Below are 22,657 nucleotides of genomic sequence, written 5' to 3'. Positions count from 1 at the left end.
CTTCATTGCCACCTCTTAGCCAACAACTAGTCTGTTTATCCGGGCTCTCTAATAAGTCGTTCATCCTCCAGTTGGCCTTGATAAATAAAGGGACAAAGTGGGCAACTCTTCGTGCTGGAAGTACTGAATTGCCCTGTGGTCTTTATGGGAATATAGCGGAGAAAATGGTGGAACGAGGGGATAGAGAAAAATGTTCAATCTCAAACTAATTTGAAGTTCGGCTGAATAAATAGAGAAAAGAGAGGCTAAATAAAAGCCACTGAGAGGGTGAGTTTTTATTAAATCCATTTTACCCTTCAATCATTCAAGCTCTGTCCATTGTTGAATCTATCGAATTAATTTTTTTTTCTTGAATAATTCTTCCAAGTACTCTTTTATTCTCTCCCCCGCAAGTTCAACCAGGTGCAAGCCACGCCGGCAATGGAATCTTTCCACCAAAGAATTTCATTAACTTATCAGTTGAAAGTTGCATCAAATTATTTTAAAGAAAATAATTCAATCGACATTCCTCGCCATTTTTATCGCCATTTATTTTTATGAGAAGCAAACATTTTCGTCGATGTCATACGAAGGATAGTTGATAGTTAATTGAAAAATTGAGAGTTGGCTAAATACTGGGTCATCTACCAGTGCCCTGGGGTTTTTTTTCAAATTCTAGTTGGACAACTCGATGAAACTCTTCATATGTTCCCGATGAAACCTACATCTGAAAGAGTAATTCACTTGAATGTACTCATCCTGAATGCCCTTCTCTCGTCTAACGAACTCAAACTGGTGTACCGAGTGTGGCTTTCCGAAGGTATATCCTCGAGTCATCTCTCCCAGTTCATCCTAATTTCTGAGTACGTCGAGAATCGAGAGTCCTCTCAACTCGCGCTCGCCGATGCTTACATCGGAGAAATTCACTCGTATCTTCTGCGATGCACGTACAGGCATGTACCACTTGGCCATATCTAGACTCGAACACTCACCGGTGGATCACGTTCGTGGGCGGTTATATTTTGGGTGGGTAAGGAGGAGCTGGGGTAAGGAATAGATGTGCCGAACGTCAGGGACAACTTATACGTGCTCAAACTGTAATTTGCTTTGTAGTTGCCATTGAGTCCTGTCAAACTTCTAACTATGGCATCAGTAGGTGCTTTCTGTATATATTTCACAGAGACTATCATTGTCACTGTGTCATTATTGCCTTGGAGATATTCTCCAATCTCCATCTTCACCATTGAGAATTAAAATCAATCGACATGTGACTCATATTTTATGGACATGTGTCCCTGACATTTTTATTACTTGATTCATAAGGGAATGAGATGAGAATGGATTGTCAACTCATTCGAAATTATCTTGGTTTCGATAAAAATAGGGTCGATGGAAGATTTAGTAATCTCATATTAGAGGCAGGAGTGCAAACGTAAATTTAATGATAAGCATGATGGGTTACCTGTTACCAGAACGTGGTATGTTTTAACCATGAAGTTGGTGGGATCGATTTCCACCTGACATTTGTATATTCCGGTGTCTCGAAGGGTTGCATAAGCGATTTGGAGCCTCCAATTGTCGGGATATCTTGAAAGAAACAAATCAGGTGATTGTACGTGATTCACAGTTTCATAAAGTTGGTGACGCGGTTGGAAACTCTGGGAGTTGTATAAATATTCCCCAGTGATTTGAAGCACTGGTTTGAATCACTTGAAAGATAAATCCCTCAGCTCATTTCTCGACACTCTGTGCTATTTTTACATCGCGAATAATTCCCCTTTCTCTTTAAATTCCTCTTGAAGTGAATCATGAGATATTCGCTTGTTCCATAAGCGGACAAGATTGACAAACGTTTAAAAATAAATCTATTTGTACTTCTTCAGTCTTCGCGTTAATATCAAATCCTCTGAATACTCATAAAATATTTACAGAAATTGGCAGGCTTTGATTGTTAATATCGACAGATGTTGTTTTCGCTTTTCCGAATAATATCGCTTCCTCGAAAGATATCCTGTCCAACTGGCCATACGCTAGATTAACGTTTCCTTTTTGTATCCGTCTTTTTTTTTAATTCCGGAACTGATGGATAGAAAAATAAATAACTTACTGGAATTTGAGGCTAATCCGTTCGTCCGCGCTGTACTGGCCATTTCCAACTGTGAGGAGTCGGATGGAGTCCTTATTGGGTTGAAACCAGGTCACCTGTGAAGATGAAAAAAAAAACAAATATGAAAGTCATATCGAATGAGGATTTGCAATTGAATCAAATTCTAAATGGACGTTCGGCTCGCTACACCGTGTGTCAAGTGTCAATTCTCATCACTCATGTTCATGGACTTTAGGAATTTGTTGTTCGTACAATTCGTTTGCCATGCGAGATATGGGAATTATTAAATCAGTACAGCTAATGGCGTATTAAAATGCAGCTACCGGTTTACCTCAATATTGACTCAGATCGTTTGATGATGTACACATAACGGCCTGGACAATTTAATTGGCCATCGAAAGCCATATAGGCAAATACCGTAGAAATTTTACGGGAAAATTTCCCATCAGTTACGATGAGAGAGGGGAATGGCTAATTGGCTGACGAGAGAGCTTCAGTGAATTTCTCAAGCAATCTACCCGGTGAAAAATTTTTGAAAAAGGCACTCACGTTCTTATGCTTTTTTTTTTCTCATCAAAGAAAATAGGGGATTGAACTGGGAAGGCTTCAGGGATAGTGGCAGGATGTCGATATATATATACAAGCCTTCTAGGACATCCTACCTCATGCCACTAGAAATACTTGTTTTCATTTCCCAGTCTCGGATCTCACATCCTTCTTCCATCAGTTTCACATTTCGTATTCTAGGGAATACGAATCTCGCGGGAATTTAAAACGTCTGATACGTGCACACCACCCTGGGTATCGCCCTTCTTACGGGTGTCTAGAACCAACTGAGAGAAAAAAATACTGGCACGAGTTGGATCTCAACTCTGTTAAAGAAACGTTCTCGGTAGAATCGAATGGAGAATGAGGCGCAAAAACACCTCTGCGAGTGTAAAAACACAAGAACGTGATCCTACCGATTTAAAAAAGCCCAAACAAGTGCATCCCGCTTTGTAATTCGTTAAATACTATTCTGTACTTTCAATATTCCGTCGAAGAGGCTCACGGGTCAAAGAATAATAACTTCATTTGAATTATGAAAACTCGTGGAACTGAACTTTGAAAATTTTATTTGTGGAGTGCAAGAGCGGTGAACAGGGGGGAGGTTGTTTAAATAATCACATAAACTGCAATGCAATTAGCAAGTTGTTCGAAGATATTGAAGTTACTTTATTAATGGAGAGACAATACAACAAGACGATAGTACATGGAAAAGTGAGTTTAATAATTAACGAGAGAGAAGTTGAATTCAACTTCTGAAATCTAAAACAGAAAAGAATGAGGATCGCAATTGATGAAATATGTAGAGGTAAATAATATAGAGAAAATATAATGGTAGGTAAATACCTTTTTGTCTCCGAGGAGTCCAATTCTGCAGTCAAGCTGAACAATGCTACCGATTCTTTCAGTGATATTACGATGATCCACCTCATCCACGAAGAAAGGTCCGAATTTCCCAAAGGAGCTTGGTACACTTGGCAGTTTAAATCCCAAAAAATGGTGTTTTGTTGTCCACATTGGTGGGATATAGGTGCTGGTGGCCTCATTGTCAGCCCCCATGGCTGTATTGAGCGAGGGTTTGATCTCATAGAATACCTTATTTGGCTGACTCTCAAGAAGATTAATGGATGCCTTGGAGTGGTCCTTTCTCGAATAACTTCTACTGTCAACTGCGCTTCCATCCCATGATTTTTCTTTGCGGTTTGCTGGGGTAAACTTGCCATCCTGTGCATTGCTCTGAGTTGAAACGTTCAACGGTGATTCTAGGGTGCCCTCGGTTGAATCAATGACATTTGGAGGAGGAAATGAATTATCGACAGAGGATTCTGTCGTATTGGTCTGATACACCAGCTTTTCACTTCTTACTTGAGATATTATAGATGTTATTGATACTAATATCGAGCTATTTGACGAGTAGAGATTTCCCATACCATCATTATCACTTTCTGTTGTCGTATCGGTGTGGCTTCCAGATGTGTCTGTATCACTATTTGATGTCTCATACGACTCGGTTGATGTTGAAAGAGCTTTCTCTTCGTCTAGTGGTAAAAGTGTATCCTTGGCAAACGGCAATTCATCCTCCTCCAATTGATTTGAGAATAGTCTGTGACCCTCTGTCATCCCGACAATGTCCTCCTTGAAAGTTCTCTTGTCACGAGATTTTTTGTAAACCTCCCTCTTGCTCAATCCAATGTCAGGTGAGATGATTGGAATTTCTAGCGACTCTAGTTTCATTTTTACGAATAGTTTCTCGTTTTTTTTTAATTTTCGGGACGTTCTTTCACTCGGGCTGTTTGTATATTTCCACTGGTAAATGGAAAGTCTCTCAGGTTTATGTGTGGTAGCACGATCACCTTCTATTTGGTCGATGGTCCTCCAGTTACCGCCATTCACGACGACTTCGATTGTATGTTTTCCAGAGCATCGTGTACCCGAGGAAGATGAGGTGACACTCTTATTCGCTCGATGATGAATGTTTTCAAATGTACTACTGCTTCTACTCTCCGTCTCTGTAATGGCGAGGAGAATAAAAAATGATCCATGAAAATCTACTTGTCTTGGAAATAGCTTTTTAGTCCACGAATCGAAGAATTTATCAGTACAACAAATAGATTTTTTTTTTACAATTCCCTATGTACAGCGTAACTTGAGAAAAATCCATTCTAGTAAATTTGACATTTCGCTCTAAACTATTCCATGTTACAGTGAATTTTGAAGTTTCAATTTTAACTCAACATCTCTACGTGAAATTGTCTCATTCCCTATGGAAATTCGATTTTGTTCCGGAATATTTATGTCTGCCTGACTGGTTTCGATAAATTATATTAAAATTTGAACTCTGAAGATTGAAAGACAGATTTTGAGGCGGTACTTTCCAGTGGAAATTCAACATACGAATGCATGCTCCAGCGTGCTAAATCTCAAAAGAGGGATGGGGTCAGGATATTTCCAAGTGCGTGCTTCAAAGAGAAATCACACATCTGGAAAAGCAATCCATGAATGTGTCAGCAGAATTCATACGAGTGGAGGAATGTACGAGTTCTTTCATAGTATTTGCTCTAGCATGGCAAGTTGTAGCGCAAGTAATAGACACTTCGTTAGTCTCATCTCCGTCGAAGGTTCGTCCCCTCGTTTTCTCGTTGAGACCGTCATGCATGATTTTTTGAAATCCACCTGATCTCTTTCTCAGAGGATTCCATTCACGGCAATAGAATACCATAAAAAGAAATACAAAGTGTACAGGGGATTGAAGTTAGCACTAGAATAAAAGCGATGCAATACAGACGGTAGCATTCAACCGAAGAGAGAGAGATGAACTCGTGAATTTGTTTGTCCTGGAGTCCCTGATATTGCCAGCAGTTTATGCTATAGCTATCATGACGCTTGCGAGGGAATTGTCACTGGGTGGAAAGCAATTTCGTCAGAGTGAAACGCGCAATGAGTATAGATATTTTCCTCGTTCTTCCCATTTAACGGGGAATGAGAAATGATCGATTGCGCATGCACCAACCCCCACCCCCGCTATTTAAATGCAGCATTCTATATGTTAATGTTTATTTTAAATTTTTAAGCCAAAGAATTTTTCCCCTTTAAACGGCATCGCGTAGTTAAATATCCACGGCTATTCCAACAGACGGCATTTTCTACACTTCTCTCTTTTACTTCTGCATTCCATCTCAGTCATTCTGTTATATTCTGTTTTATTTTGTTTTTTTTTTTTTTTCAATTAACTGAATAATTACCCGATATTGCCATTATGAAAATGGCCCCGAAGACGGCTATAACAGCCAGTGCAGACCAACTCAGCTGCGGCATTTCAGTTAATTAGTTATCCCTCTACTCAGCCCTCCGGTACATCCGCCATGTTTCCCGTGATTTTTTTTCAGTCTTACCCCTGGAAACATCAAAGTCAATATTCAGAGTATTAGCATTTGATCAAGTGAACGTTGTTAAGCTTAACGGGCACTGATATGATTAATTAAAATAACTTGGGGTAATATTTGCCTCAAGGAAACATTCGAAGAGAAGCCATTTGATCCAACGACTGCTATCTCTGTACTCCCAAGTACTTATACGTGTATGCAATTCACCGTGCTATATTAATTAACACGGCCAGACGTCGGTAGATTGCATACAGAGTCATGCCTAGCATGCAATACCACTGGAGTACAACTGTATTCCGTTATGACCAACTTTACCAAAAGGAGAATTTAAAAAATTATTGCTGTGCACACCCGATATCATTGTGCCCTCTTTATCAATTTTTTTTTATCCCCCTCAGCTTTCTCGTTATCGGTGAATCTTCTATTTATGCAAATTTATTTCTTGAATATTTATACAATGGGGATCCGATTCATCTGAAAATAATGACGAAATTCAGATGAATCAGAGGAAAATGGGAAATACTTGTGATCCGTGACTCATTTATTGGAACTGTTTTGAATGCTTTCATATGATTTCCCGGGGGAGTGTGACGCTGCACTTTGAGAGGTGTTATCAAATAAATGTACCGAGTACAAAGTTCATTGGGGGAACGTCAATAGTCTTCCAACTAATTTTCTTGAAACACGTGGCGACAATTCTGAGGGAATGAAAAGCATTCTTATCCATTCAACCGATGCCTTGGGTATAACTTCTGTTGGAAATTCAAGTGGAAGTATAAATGGTGTGAATGGAGATGCGAATACAGTTTTCATCGTACGAATTATCTTTATCTATAGTTTTAGTGTTGAAAGTGGTTTCTCTAACTTAGTCGCAAGCATTTACGTTGTGGATACATCATTTCATTAGGAGAGTTTCTCGGGTAATTCTTGTGGAAATGCAACAGAATGGAATTCACCCTCTGGCTAATGGAATTATTTATTATGAGTTAATGAGTAATTGCTAGGGAGTGGCTATTACCTCAATTTTATCGCGTGCTATCGACTGGAGGCTAAAACCTTCAAATTTCCAGTGATTGAAACAATAACGCATGAATGTTACTCGATGCATTTACAGTCGAGTTAATGATGTTAAAATATCGTATATTTTGTATAATGTCAGCCGCACGATGCGGTGGCATTTGAAAAGTTGTGGATAAATGAAATGACAGGGGAACATGTCCCCATTGGAAAATCATCCGTGACGTCTGGTCGCTTGTGCATTGAAAACTGCTTTACAATTCTGGCACTGTTAATTTACGGTTTCTCTCTCATTTTAGCTATCTCGTATTTATGTCCCGAATATTTTGTCATATCTGACTCCACCACGACCCAACACGTGAACTTTTGCAACTGATAGCAACTTCAACTGGAGAACAATAATTAATTGTCCGAGTGAATCAACAGTATTTTCCAAAACTGTAATAGTGTTGGTGTTACTTTTCCAACGAGGATAATCCCATCAACAGAATGGGGTGTGAAAAATTTCTCCTCAGAACTTGGTACCTCTCTCGTTCGCTCAGCGAATGATAGAAAATTCATCAGAGAGAGTGATGTTACTCTTTAAGGGATTAAGCTCTCACTTTGCTCGTTTTACATCCATTCCGGGGAATATTCTCCCCTTTCTCCACCATTCGTCTCACCAAACTCACCTTTCCCACTTTTTTCCTCCCTTTTCCTTCCACGCCTTTGAGACTTGAGTGTGTCGCACTGAGGGATTGAAAAACTTTACGAAGAGGAGCCGGAAAAACTATTACCGAGTGTGCCCCAGCCTTTAGGCGATCTCCATCTAGCCTCTCTTCTAATCGCCATCGAGCTATCTCAATCCATCGATGTAAATATCCCGAGATACTTCAGTTCCTCGATCTTAACTGCCGCAAAAAGCAAAAAGCCATTTATGCCTCAATTTTATTGATTATCGTCTCATAGATCGCCTCAAACCACGAAGAAAATGGGAAAAAAATGGATCGATCAGCCCCAGGGGCCTGATCTATAATCTTTCGTGATTTCTCGCGATAGAAAGTGAACCGAAAATCAGGTGATGAATAAATTTGCGGAATAGAAAAATGGCACAAACGCCTTAGATTATGCGCACCCATTTGAATGACAAGTAAAAGCACATACCATCGTGTAGAGAAGATTCGTGAATAATTTCAACAGCTCTGTGAATTACCGCACATCCGTTTCTCAATAATTTGCTGCAACGATAAATATCAATAGATCGACGCATACAAAATGAGGAATAGTCGAAGAAATTGGTGCACAGAGGCTATAACCGTATTTCACGTAATATTTTATGGAATATTCGAGCACTAAGATCCATATTTGCATCGCATAAAGAAGAATTCTCTGCAAATTCGTGAAACAGTACGGTAGAAGGTTGGCGACAAGTCAATACAATTGGAAAATCGATAGCCTGAACCATTATTTCTACTTTTTCATTGAACGTTCATTGTCTAACGAGAGCTGTGTCAAGAGATTCGGATTACATTTTTATTCAACTGGTGTAAGTAGGCATGAAAATAATACATCTGTAATGTTGAGAATTTTCAAGCATCGTTGGGATAAATTTACCGCTCATTTTTATATACAGTCTCACTCCCCCATTGCCCCCCTCTCCCCCCTTCCCGCCCCTTTCCACCCCTTCTCCTTCCGAATCTCACAACTTTTTCTTTTTATCCTTCCTCACGTGAAACCTTGTGGGTACGCCTTTTCAATCTTATTTTCCACCAGAAGGCGCACAAATGTGGTGAGTACGCCATCTGCGAGGACGAGTAGTAGCTGTTTTTTTTTTTTCCCTTATTTTTTTCATTTTCGTACAATTTCCCTTCAACTCCGCCCTTTATTTTTTCACTTTCTGCGTGAAAATTAAAGTCAACTCTTATGTCGTGACGGTAATATATATAGATCGCGGTTGCGTTACTCCCACTGGATCTCAAAGGTGCTAAAGTTTTTACGTCCATATGAAACTCGAGGCCGACAAACGAGGTGAAAATATACCCCTCACACCTTGAAAGTTCCACGATATGGGGTTTCCGTTGGTGCATTGTTATTTCGTGAGAAACAAGAAAGTTTTGTGTGTTTTATCGCGAAAACCCTAGAGTAAACGCGTTACCCGTGAAGTCTGCCATCATTCTGGCATAACTACTGAAGCATGGCCTTTCAAAAAGTCATAGTTATAAATCATTGACTGGGCAAAGTTTAGCTGAGGTGCTAATTAGAAAAACTTGCCTCGAGGCTGTAGTTTTTTTATTTCTCACAACAAAATCTCTTTCTCAAACAATTCATAACGATTACTTGAGCTACTGATTTCCCGGCGAACGTTTGAGCTCGTCAATAAATCGTCTCGGTTGATACAGAAAATTTTGAAGAATAATTTATACCTTCCTGATCGTTGACAGTAAATGAGTGGAGAAAAAAACGGGACAGTGAGATTTTGTAGACCTCAGGATTTTTTAGAAAGTGGAGAATCTACAGGTAGCGTGAGAGAACAGATAGTCCGTTCAGGGTTTGAGAAAAAGCGAGTTGAAATACCCCGGAATATCTTGGCTTTATACCTGACTGTATCACCTCCATATTCTATCCTCTTTTTCTCTGTCTCCGGGGTTACATCTATTTCACCCCCATTTCTAGCGACTCTGCATTGTTGAAAATTTAATGCTAAAAGGTGAATATTTCGGTCAATTTTTTCCCTCCCCTGGCTTTCATCTGAGAGAAGAATTATAAAGAGAAGAACAGAGTAATGAGAGAGAGAAAAAAAAATACAATATTCTTTTGTATTTCGTTCCGAGAAGAATGTCACCCTGAGTTTAATTAAAGTTATAACCAGCGGAGAACGCAGAAGACATGCTTCATTTCCATCGATTAATTAATACAGCATTAGGTAAGGGAAAGATTCAAGAGATTAAAATGGTGATGTGGAATGGGGTAATATTAGTCAGGTCCAAGAACCTCGATAAAAATTCCACAGGAAGTTGGCTAATTCATGGTCACGACAACGAATGCCATTAACAAAGTTACCGTACAGCCACTGCACCACAAAGTCTCCACGGGGATCCATGTGCTGCATTCTCTCATTTTCTTTACTCTGTGTCATTCAAGCCATTCTATTAAGGTCCTTTGTTACCTTGTACACCTTAGAATTACAATTTTTCCATTTACCGGACAGAGTGCTCCCCTAGAGTGCATGCTTTTCCATTTTATAATGAAATTATAACAAATACCAGGAGTGGAGTTAATAAAATTTTATTCATTTGTCGATGACACCCAAAAGAAGCCATTTATATTAATTATTTATTTTTATTAATCATTTGTTTGTTTATCATTTATTTTTAGGGAATTGCGAGATTAACGTACATTCCACATTTATTTCTATCACGTAATTACAAATTTGAATGATATGATGAATTATGTCTTGTGGGCACACGTACAATGTAGATCTCTATTTTTCCATATTTTTTTTATTACGCAATATGTCGAAGCAATATTTGTCTGTCGTGTTCATTTATTCAGAGGCTCAGACCCCCCATTCGTCGATTTCTTGCGCAGAATCATGGAAAATAAACATGGCGAAGGGAAATGAGAATAAACGTGCCGAATGTTAAACATCAGCTTTTAAATTCTCTGAAAATTAAGAGAATTTTTCTACTGGTGGAATTAAACAAATGCGTATGTACTCGTTGCAGAGCTCACATGACAAATAACTTTTCAACGCGCTTTAATGGAAATAAAAAAAAAATAATCGCTGGTTGTAACAATTATCTCATGAAATGCTCGGCAGTGAATTAACGGTTCCCATCGGTATGCGTTATCCTAATTTAATTGGGGCTGAGCCACCAGCTAGTGGTTGCATTTTCACTATCTAAATAATTAGTACAACTATACCTTCAGGTATGCCACTAAAAATTCCACTGGCTCAACAAATTTATTCATCTGCCGGGAATAAAATGGTTTCATTTGAAATCTTTATCATGTTTTCCTTCCTATCGCCGAGAATTTCCATTCACTTTATCTCTTTGTACTCAGTTTAGGAGAGAATAAAATTAAATTTTTCCTTAACAATAGCTTGCAATAAACAATAGTAAACTATTGTCAGGACCAATTGACGAGTAATTCCAGACAACACCATGAATAATACTAAACATTTTCTAATATGATGAAAGTAAACTCCAGAGAAGTAATGAGAGTAATGAGAGCACACATATAATTTTCATCGTAATTTTCCACAGTGGAATTACAGCCCCGGGGTTGCTTACCTATAATATCATAATATAATGTCATTATGCTGGAAAGAGAAGGAATCACGTAGTTCTATTGGATGGGCACTTTTGGCTGGTGGATTTTCCCTTCTAGAATCTTCAGCCTCTGCATTCTCCTCTTCTCTCGTTCGTGTTTGTGTTTAATAATGGCGATTATACTGAGGGCCATTATTCTTCTCTCTAGAGTTTACGCAATATGCAGAGACACTGCTGCATCCTCACACATGACGCACCCAACCAACACCACAAACATTCTTGAATTATCGCTATTGACCATTTTTTTTACTCTCGCTCATGAATTATTTCTCCACACTCTGTACTCGAGCTCCTCTACTTCAGCAAATGTTCTTTCCTCTCCACGAGTTCTTTACTCGGGTCCACCAGTTGGTCTTTATAGAAATTTCCAAGTTTTTGATTAACTGCCCCGAAATCGCCAATTATTCTCAGCGATTTTGCAAATTCACTGCACACCCGGCAAAATGGCGTACAGTAAATGGCAGTTTAAAAAATATTTTATTTCTCATACATAAAGATATCACGCGTTATTTATCGCTCAGTCCTTCAGATATGGATTTTTACGAGAATGATGGAGGAGAGATCATAAATACTTTTGTGAAACGAGTTGAATGCTCGTGGTGACAGGACGAGGGCAGAAAAAAAGATATGGCGTTAAAAGTACTCCAGATGCTAACTATTAAAAAAACTGGAAGAGAAAAATCAATGAAACTTTTACAATGACGTCGGTCTTAGTTGCTCACCGCCTCCATATTTTTTTATCCCACAGCTCATGTGGATTAATTGAATTTTCCCATTTTCGAAATCCGTTTATTCACTCAGTAGACTGTATCAGATTACATCGATTAAAAAAATATCTATATCCCACTTTGGAATTAAAATACTGAAAGGTATTGTTTTTCTAACGACTTTTAATGGAACCATTGGAGTAGGAAGATTACGCTTTTAAGGTATGACAAACTCGTTATTGGAATGTAGAGAGAAAAAAAAAATGTGGAACAGGAGTTGCAATGCTGGTAACACCCTCATGGGACTAGAAACGTGAGCACAGTGTTACCTTACGTTTGGTAGATAATCTTATCACGATGAGCACTAAAATGGATAACAGTGGGATACGTAGGGTAGCATACATATGTGTGACACGTCCGTTACAGGACCACTGACTATTTCAAATCTAATTGAAATATCAGGTGCATGATCTAGGCCAGGAGCCATTAATTCACGTTCCCTCCCAATTATTATGCAAATTATAAACTAACCGTTAGCCATTGTGTTAAATTTACCGTCACTTTGTGCGATTAAATTCATCGAATCGGTTCATACAGCATTTTAGAGTCGGTCATTATTCCGAGATAATGCGCAATATTTACGTTATTGACGGAGAAATAAACCCGCAGAGTACTTTAGTCACTTTATCGCGCATTTTTCTTTCCCTCGTCTGCCATAACTTTAATGATTATACTATGTGAAAAATGGCTCCATGAGTCTTGATGCTTTTGGAGTTAACAATAAACCCTGCGCATTCGCTGTTTTCCTCTCGACATTCACCAAAGGAACCCTTATGACTGCATTCCCAGGGTAACGCTGATGTACCGGAAGCTGTTGCAACGCCTTTGCACTATTTAATATGCGACAAACGATGGTCGCGTATACATTACAACGGCCCAAGCACGATAATGCCAGAGTTTTCGACGTCATAAAAACTCACTATTCCCGACGTACAGCCAAATGTCACCCTATGCTGGGTTATGGTTACAGATAATATACTCCCCCACAAAATGCGAAATTACTTCATTACTTTGTCGTGGACTATACTGCTGAGTAGATTATCTATTTATCTTCCCATTAATTCTTAACGTACATATTTTTTCATTTGCTTTATCGAGGGGTTCACGTAATGGCGGCGCTAAGAGCCATTACAGTGGGAATTTATTAAATTTTTACAAGCCACTCTGTTCTTGATGAAAAATCGGTTATTGTTCATGATAATTCCACTTAATAATATTACTTTATCCATTCATATATCGATATTTATCCGGTGAGGAAGGCCTCTGTGAATAACGATATGGTGATAGTTGTCTCACAAAATGAAGGAGTATTGCCATTTGGGATTTCCATCGTAATGTATTTGTTATTCATCCCCCATCCCCATCCCCCTGCTATATCCCTGATATATCTATGATATACTGGAAAACTATAAATCGTAAGTTAATGCCAAGGGAGATTTCTCAGCAGTGCGCCCTTTTCAGCACAAACTTTTTTTTCCATCATGGCTTTCCTGACGAAGAAGTTTTACCCAGTGATAACGGTTGGAATGTCGTCACGTCGAATGGAATTTATGATTTCTTCCGCATCCTCGTGACCTCTGCAGACTTCTGGTCCTGCTCAGAGAAAATTTAACATTTTTTTTCTATTTACTTGTGGTGTTATTGTGAGGAAAAGAAATGATTGGCAAATCGTTCCCTCAAGCCAGTGAGAGCCTTTCAAAGGATAGCAAACACGAACGAATAATTTAATTGAAATCCTTTGAGGGAAATTCATTGGGGCAATGGAGTCTCATCAGGTCAGCCTTATCCTTGGCCTGATGCATAGCCCACGTACTGGAAAGGACAAACAAAGCCGGTACTCTGGGAATTTGATCGCTTGTTGCTTGTTCTCTTCTGTATATGAAATGCCTCCAAGCTGAACTCTTCTATCCACTCCTTCCTGCCCTGACTGGGATATTCGTTGGTCCATTGTGTCTCGGGCGTGTTTCATTGATCAAAAGCAGTATGGAATATTCCAAGAGAAGTAGTTGGCACTCTCTACCGGAAGTCTTTTGTACCGGTTGGTCTGAGACGTCAAACCGCTGTGATTTCAATACTAATGCCAAGAATATTTCCATTTACAGTAAATACACCGAGTTTAACATCATTTCCTGGCAAGCCCTTTATTGCCTCACTCCCATTGACAACCGTGAATTAATCAATCAAACAAACTAGAGGGCACAAGTTCAATTGCAATCAACATCTATGGTAATGGAATTTGGCGTGTCGGTAGTTGATCTAGTTGATATATTGTCAAATATCAGAGAAATCGTATTCTTTCTCAAATATCTCAAATCATTGTCTCCTCCAATTTTCTGGACAATTCGCTCAGATAAAATCAGTGGAAATTATGTAGTGAATCACGCTGGTTATGGTATAACTGTAAAATATCTTTTGGAAAGCAGAGAAAAAAAAATGTGAATAACTTTGGCGAATCAACTATTCATGAGAAAGAAACTGGAAAAAAAAAATCATGAATATCCACGTCAATGTAGAGAATGCACTTTGAAATATGCAGTCCTGGTAACTCTTCAGCGAGACGGAAATTCTCTTGGAGTTATTTCGTGCAGCAGAAGTTATTCATCTTAGTTAGTTGTACTGGTTGGTGGATAACCATTGGAGCTTTTGCGAGTTAACAGGACGGGAATTAGGGTTACGCTCCACTGGTCAATCCTATTTGCAGTATATACCGATGTGTTTTCCTCTGATAGAAATTTTCCTTCGGGGAATTAGAATGAAATCCCTCCGGTGCACACCAGGCTGACCGCTATCGACATCTCAGAATCGCTTACACAGTAAACTTTGGGTCTCGGCCGCAACTGCGGACATCCAACGATCAAGTTTCAGTTTGCTGACCGTAGGAGTACACTCACCTCCGTGTGTATATTATTTTACAAATGCTACGACCAATTCCCAAGATACTGCCTAATTCTATCCACTCCCAAAAGCCCCCATCCATCACCCACTGAAACTTTGATTAAAACAAGAAAAAAAAAACGTCATAAAAAAAAAAACGTCATAAAAATGGAAATGAAAATGATCCATGGTATATAGGTATCATAGAAAGGTAGGAAAAGAGCTTCATCAGAGTCTCAAGAGGAGGTTGCCAGCTATTGTAACCCAATTTCCGTACAGCGTCGGAGGTGAAAGTCTCTGACAAATTTCCGCTCATGTCCTTGAATGAAATTTTATCGTGTGTCTATAAAAGTATGAAAAGTAGTAAAAATAATGCAAAAAGGGGGGAATGTGGCAGTATAGGACGAAGAGGTACGAGATTGAGAAAGAGGAGCAAAAAGATATTATGCTGAGAGTAAAAGGTAGATGAAAGAGGTTGTGATGTGGTTGAAGGTTCTTTGTACAGGTAGAGAATCAACATTCTGTTCACCCTCGTTGATCGGAGGATACACAGAGCGTCGCGTTGAAAATTAAAATTATCCGGGATGTATCCAAGCCATTTATCATTTTAGTCGGTCTCGTTGGATAATAAGGTATAAAATATGCGCAATGAAAGACGGCCAATTACGCTGAATTAAATCAAGTCTGGTGTGTTCTTGAGTTGGGCTGAATGACAAAGTGGTATCACCATGGGAAATCAGCATTGATGATAGCAGTGGAGGAGAGAATTAAAGAACTTGTTTTACATGGGTTAGTGCTGGTTGTTATATACTCAATGTACTTTACATATCCATTCACCTAATAGGCTACCGTCAAGCGTAGGACTCTAGCTGTTATATGTTTTCAATTGCAGTTGACGTATATTTCCATAAAAATCTGGAGCAGAGGCCAGGCGATTTTTATGATTCCAGCCATTCGTACTCCACTGGACGAGCTTTCATGTTGGGTAATTGTAATGACACTGAAATAGGTGTGATTTCATTTCAATTGCAATGGTTTTGATTGAATCAAACGGCGAGGCTGTAATGGGTGAAGAGACGATAAAAAAATAAAAGAGTAAATCTTAATCTTTTCAATTTCGTCGGGGGATTAGCTGTTACATTCTGGATGTTCGAATCAACGCCACAATACGAGGTGGATTAGAAAGCATGGATTCGGAAGGATTTGACGTCGATGCAATTCAAGTTACGAGGGAAAAGGAACGACGGTGGAAGGTAAAAAATATCCAGTCCTATAATCGCTCTTGCGAGTGATTCTGGCTTCGATATTCTTCGTTTAACGGAGGATTATGGTGTTCTGAGGAGTTGAGACTCAATGTGAAAAGTGGTCACCTGTCGATTAAAAATATGTACCTATTGATTAAAATGATGAAGAAAGAGCATTTGATCATCGAGTCCCTTTCATTTTACTGAATGAGAAATGGTCTGAATGGGAGACAACAAATACGCAGACTGAACAAGTTCTCAAGCACTAGCGAAGAAATCACCAAGTATTGCCAGTGGTGTTGCCCTGAATGAGAGTAGATGATATACATCGGACAACTGGGTATTGTTAGCCCTCTGGCAGGTCGTCATCTGGTCGGACGAATTTTGTCTAGCCATTGAGAACTTTGAATTTCGGTGAAACTTACCTCTTTATTTCCGTCTAGAGTTGATGAAGACACCCGGATGAATTGTTCCAAGCTCCGTTGGAGCTTTCAAACTCCCTCTGTAATTACTCTCCTTTTTCACCCTAAACTTGACGAAGAAAATATGAAGAGAAATGGTAGAACTGGCGACAAAGAGGAATGTCCTACCAATTGAAATCCCAGTTGAGAATAGAAGTATTTCAATGAAGAAAGAAATAATTCTTCGTCTCCGAGAAAATCGTAGAGCGTAAGAACATTAAAAATTCCACTTTTCCATGGATGGGATTTAATTTCATCATATTTATGAGTGATCATTGAATTGAAATAGTTGGCTCACCTGAAACATTGAGTGGATATATACTGCCCTATGATACAAGGCCTACAGATTGTAATCCTCGGATCGCCAAGCGACACAATTAGCGATTAAGGATTATCCGAAATTAATTACCACGGAGTACCAGGTGTGTGGAGGCACTTCATCCAGAGTTAGTTGCAATAACAATGTACGGTCTAATGCGCAGCTTTACGTGCATATGTTAAAGGTGTATTGTTGGTACATGGAATATTGTCTATATTTTGATGAAGGTGGAGAGGATGGGGCCAGAATTGCCAACGGGTGATGGTAATTCGATCGAAGATCGACTGAAATGCTGATGATATGGCCAGGCCCCGATGGTATAATTCAGTTTGCGGTGTGTACTTTAAGTACAGTGCAAGTGGATAGGTCTCGTGACCACGATGTGGCTTGGATTTTCATGTAATTGCGCTGATCGTCTGGCCAATCGATTTCCAGCCTTCACTCTATGTATGCACACATATTCACAACGTTATCGCTTAAAAAATTGTCAAATACGCGAGTTTAATTATCTATTTTTTATTTCATTACGGAGTGAATAAACTATTGTGTCTAGAGTCTAGAGTCTAGACGGCCAGGTGAAGAAGAGAGGACATCTCTCAGGAGAATCCAGTTAGCCAGGTCGTAGGATGAAGTTATCAAGGGACTTTACATAGTTGAAAGCTTTGTTTCATACATTGGCAAAATGCCCAATTGCCGTCGTAACATCCCTACCCACCTCTGAGTCAATATTATATGCTACTTCATATATGTGCAAAGGCGAGATGTATACATTTTCAAGTGAGCGTAATTGTATCTACGGTGGAGCCACAGATTACCACGAACTTGGATTCAACGAATAACTTTCGCCCTTTTACCTCTTTGCTATTGCGGTAGATTTTCCCATCCTTTAGAGGGCGAGAAAGATGATTTACTGGGCAGTGAGTAAAGTTGAATAACTCGTGGATACAGTACAGTAAATAACTTTTAGTTGATTCCTCAAATTTTAATAAATACCTCACACCCTGTCAGGCATTGTTCTCACACTTGGCAATCACCTTTTTCAAAGTTGAACAAATCTTTCAGAATAATTTCGAAATACCAACAATTGCAGTGAAATTTATGACTCACAATGACTCTTCGATAGTTATAAATTGATTTTCATGCAGATCTAGAAACTCTTTGAAGGAGAAACAGAAGATTGGAAATGTGTAATAGAATGAGTTGTAGAATTTACGAGTTTTCTAAGGTTACAATTCCACTTGGGAATTCTGGATGCAGGCCAAAGTATTGGATAGATTAGGGCCACTTGTAAAAAGTGTTCATCGAGCAAAAGCAATATGCCCAACCATCAATATTGTGAATAGATATTGATGTACCCTGAAATATTTAGACTGAACTATAATGAGCCTGGATGGAGATAAAAATAAACAAATTATCAATGCAGATATCTATGAATAGGTGTGGTGTGGATTACCAATACAGGGAAAGCAGCAAATAGTTGACATGATGATTCCGTTGAGTATATGCCACGGTAGACCTAGCAACTCAAACTTACATACATGTTTGCAGATTGATCGCATCACCAGGGGATATATCTCCCAGAATGTAGTTGTACCGGGGATATACGTAACAAGTCGCATCTGGTGGAGGGCGGTAATCACACTCGTCCTCCCCCCAGGGAGTCAATCCGTTTGCAGAATACACCAGTGGTATTATAGCAAAAGCCACTGATAAGAGTGATGCTGGCTTTTAGCTCTTCGGTCTATTGTTAAAGCGTATAACGTTGGAGACATGTGTCACATTACTAAGTTTTGCCTGATAAGCCAACCCTCGAGCGATATAAGCTTCCTAAAGTCATTTGCAGAAACCAGTCAGTGGTAATCGGGATGAGTCAAATGGAAAATTCATCTGTGATTTTCCATTTCACATGTGTCACAAATGTTCTAGCATTATCCTCTTTTTTACTGACTGATCAGGCGAAAGATAACGATAGGCTAACGAGAATAAAATGCATGTTGCTTTCCGGTTGGTTTTCGTTTTTTTTATGTTGACACGTCAGTGGATGTGATCCGATGATGTGGTATGATGGTATTCATGGAGAAGATTAATTTTTACTCCATATACAATATTAACAGTGCATGTTATAGGCAGATTTGTTTCAGTTGTCTCGGTGTTTCAAAAAGATAAAATTCAAGTGAAATTTTAAGCTGCTCGAGAAAAGGGAGGAGTTGAAGTGGAGGAACCGAGGGCGTAGGCAGGCAGATTACAACGCTGCTAGTCTCTCATGCTGAGTCATTGAATTATCCCCATTATGGTGATGAAAGTAATTTCATTAAGGCTACTTTATTCGAGAAATTTCACAAGCTGTTTAATTCTTAAAACAAAGTTTTATTGAAATATGGAACGATATGACAAAGTCGAATTAGTAGACTTGCATTGAGGAGAATATTGAGAACAGCCTGTAGATGGGTTGAGTAAGTCGTTTCGCCATTTGTCAACGCGACTGGTATCTCTTGGCTATAAAAGACTGAGGGGAATCCCTGAAGCAATATCATGGAATACGATCCATTAGGACTTTAGCCCATATATATCCCAAAGCGAAAATTTCGTCCTGAACTTTTCTCGTTTTTTTTCCTTTTCTCGTTTCCAAGTGCAAACTAAAGTATCCATCTCCTTTCCCATCGTTTTCATTCTCTCTTTCCCTCTTTTTCACCGCACAAAACCCCTCGTAAGACCATTCGAAACAACGGGAAGGGATGCCCTAACTGCAATCTGCTTGGCCACAAAATTCATGCGCCATACCATTTCTCCAGGCGAATGACGTCGTTCCAGTCCGGGATATAGTTGAGACAAAGTCCGGGTAAAGTCTCAAAATACACGGGTATTTATACTAATTAACTAAAATGTCTGGAAAATTTTGGCCCAGGCAGAATGAATAATAGAGTTGTACAAAGCGGACATGATGAAAAAAGGAAGAAAACAATGCTTTGTCGTAGCATCCGACAATTCCTGGGGGATGCGAGAAATGCATGAGTATGGGAAAACATGTTATTCGATTTCGTGAGGTACTTGAGAGGTACATTTACCTCCTGCACAGCATTATGATGTATATATAGTTATAAAGAGTTGCATTGTAGGCAGCATTCTGTGGGGTTTTCTCGGTGAAATTTAACACGCTAGAGTTCACCCATCTCATGACACTGCACCACTGGTGTTCTTCCTAAAAGTAGGCATCAACGTGGTATTCTTTACCATTTTCAATTCACCTCTCATCCACACTAAGATTCAGATATGTTCTAGGAACTTACATCACCCGCTATTTATTTTCTGGATGACGTGGCACTCGTGGTCGAGGTTGATAAGTGCATTTCAACATCAGTGGAACTGAGTGCATAAGTGGATTACCAAAAGTTAAAGGAGAAAAGTCACTCGAGATGGTATTGAAATGCAAAGCATCGGTGATTCATTCATCATCTCCAATTTTTCATATTACTTGAAATTATTGATTGACCCGGTTGAGGGAGAGCAGGTGAAATATACTCCGCCGTTTCATTATTCAACTGCATTGCCATACGCAGTGAACGCAAATCACTGAAATGCAGAGAGAGACTAGTAAAGCTCCCACGCAGGACTACCTCTGAGATGGGTAAATATATATTCCAAAAATTCCACGCGCTTCAATGATTCCCCCGGAGGATTGAAATTTTAATGCCGTCCACTAGCGAGTTCCTGATCGAAAAAGTTTATAACTACATTTCTTATTCTAAAACATTCCATCGTTATTATTTATATTTAATTTATCATGTAAAATGCATTTCGTTAAATAAGACCGCCGCTTTATTTTTTACGATAATAACTTTTTTCGGGAGGTGGATGTTTAAAAAATAGTTGTAAAGAGTAATGGGAGGAGTGTTAAAGGGTTGATGAGAGGCGAATTCATTTTATGACAACCAGATGATCGAGCTGTTTGGGTGAAAATTGGGGGAATTGGATGGGAATGAACCACAGGATTTTCTCAACTGATAGTGCGTTGAGGCCAAACGTGATTGTCTTCGAAATGAAGGCCGCAATCATCAGTGGAAAGAGTCTGGTGAAATAGTGAAAAAAAAAAACAGAATGTTGAGTGGAGAATAGCGGGCACGTATTCTCGGTTGGTGCGCCTGAGGATGCTTTACAATCATGACTGTGGCATGCTCCAAGGGGTAGTCAACGTTTACGAGGTCATTTCTTTTAACAGCCAAGGCACCAAGCGATACCGAAACTCGTCGTAACGCAGAAACAACGGATTAAGAGGGCAACCACATATTGACGTCCTCTCCTCCTATCACCCCAACCAAGCTATATATTTTTCCCCCTGTGACAGCTCTCCCTGTTCCCATTTATTTATTTTTTTTCCTCGGCTACCTGCACTACCTGTTCATCTCACATTTTTCACAAAGTGATTGAATCGATTTTTGGTTATTTTTCTTTTATGTTCAATTAAGAATTCATAAAGCGGAGGAAAAGATTGGAAATCTCTTTTGAAATTATTAGAGCCTCTGAAAGCGTTTAAAGTTTGGCCAAAGATGAAGATTTCTGGAGTGGAATGGATGGCATAGCAGGAATACCGGTAGAACGGTTGCATTCGATGAGGGAAAAAAACTGGAGGTAAAGTTCCAAGATCCTCCGGTCGTTTGAACTTCTTCAAGATCCATTGCTCTCCTTTTTTACGTCTCTCTCCTTCCTACTCTGATCCACACCTTCTTTCTCCTCTTATCACTGGTCCACGTCGTCAGGAAAATCGCAAATCGACACGTCTCGTTTCAACTTTTCATCCATACTCTCTCGGTCCATCATTCGTTTTCCAATCTGTGAGCCAGAGGTAAATTTCATCTTATCGAATACCATCTTTAATTGTTCAAACTGACGCCCCCGTGGGGATAAAATAACACTTGTTAGACGCAATTTTCGCCGAGTACTCGTTGGTTAATTGAAGAGTGAGAAGAATTTTGTTATCGCTTGATCCACGGAGAGGTGAACTTTTCCGCGGGTGTTTACTGAAGAAGAAAAAAAAAGGGACTCGAGTTAAAAGAGACGAATGATAAAAACGCTACGGAGCTGAATTAATGGTCTCCTTTCAGTCTTTCAATCAACTTGATGTTTACCATCATAAAGTTTGCGGCCTGCGATATTATAGTCCTACCTTTGGCTCGTTACCATTCAGTTTATTTTCCGTTTATCTACCGCATCCAGAAAAATTCAGAGGGAACTGACTACAAAAATACACAAAAGAAAACGCAATAGAATTTCAATTCAATAAAATTTGATCACACGATAAAATTATGTTGAAAATCCTTGGAATAAATTTGCGCACTCACAAGAACTCTTTCTGCATTACCGCAAACTTCTTTTTTACCGAGTGCATTTTTCTCGCCTGCTGGGTATAGAATGTAAAATGCAGCGTACGATCTGACGTCTCGTAATAAAAATAGATAAAAATGTTATTTCGTTCATTTCTCGGTGATTGCAATTTCCCTGTGTTACACAACACCTCAAAAAATGGAATCCCGGAAAAATATCCCAGGGAAAAAATATCCCACACATTCAAAACGTGTTAAAACTCGCTCAATTTAATTATTTTTTAATTTAATTATTTTTTTCGTTGTCTTTTTTTTCAAGGACTCTAATT

The 22,657-nt window shown here is 39.2% G+C and overlaps 1 protein-coding gene across 1 annotated transcript in view; it reads right to left on the bottom strand.

The window, feature by feature from the left end:
- LOC105263680 (uncharacterized) overlaps positions 1-22,657 on the bottom strand; it is a 62,230-nt gene that overhangs the window by 15,455 nt on the left and 24,118 nt on the right. The window contains exons 2-5 of the mRNA XM_011300040.1: positions 5,875-6,026; positions 3,479-4,641; positions 2,087-2,181; positions 1,442-1,566 (exon numbers count right to left, since the gene is read on the bottom strand). Of these exons, the coding sequence (XP_011298342.1) occupies positions 1,442-1,566; positions 2,087-2,181; positions 3,479-4,641; positions 5,875-5,947 (1,456 nt within the window). The 5' untranslated portion in view covers positions 5,948-6,026. The remainder of the gene's footprint in view (positions 1-1,441; positions 1,567-2,086; positions 2,182-3,478; positions 4,642-5,874; positions 6,027-22,657) is intronic.

Source organism: Fopius arisanus, unplaced genomic scaffold (assembly GCF_000806365.1).
Source record: "Fopius arisanus strain USDA-PBARC FA_bdor unplaced genomic scaffold, ASM80636v1 scaffold00016, whole genome shotgun sequence".
NCBI lineage: Eukaryota > Metazoa > Arthropoda > Insecta > Hymenoptera > Braconidae > Fopius > Fopius arisanus.
Note: the sequence above shows the minus strand (reverse complement) of the source record. Positions and strands in the feature narration are given on the sequence as shown.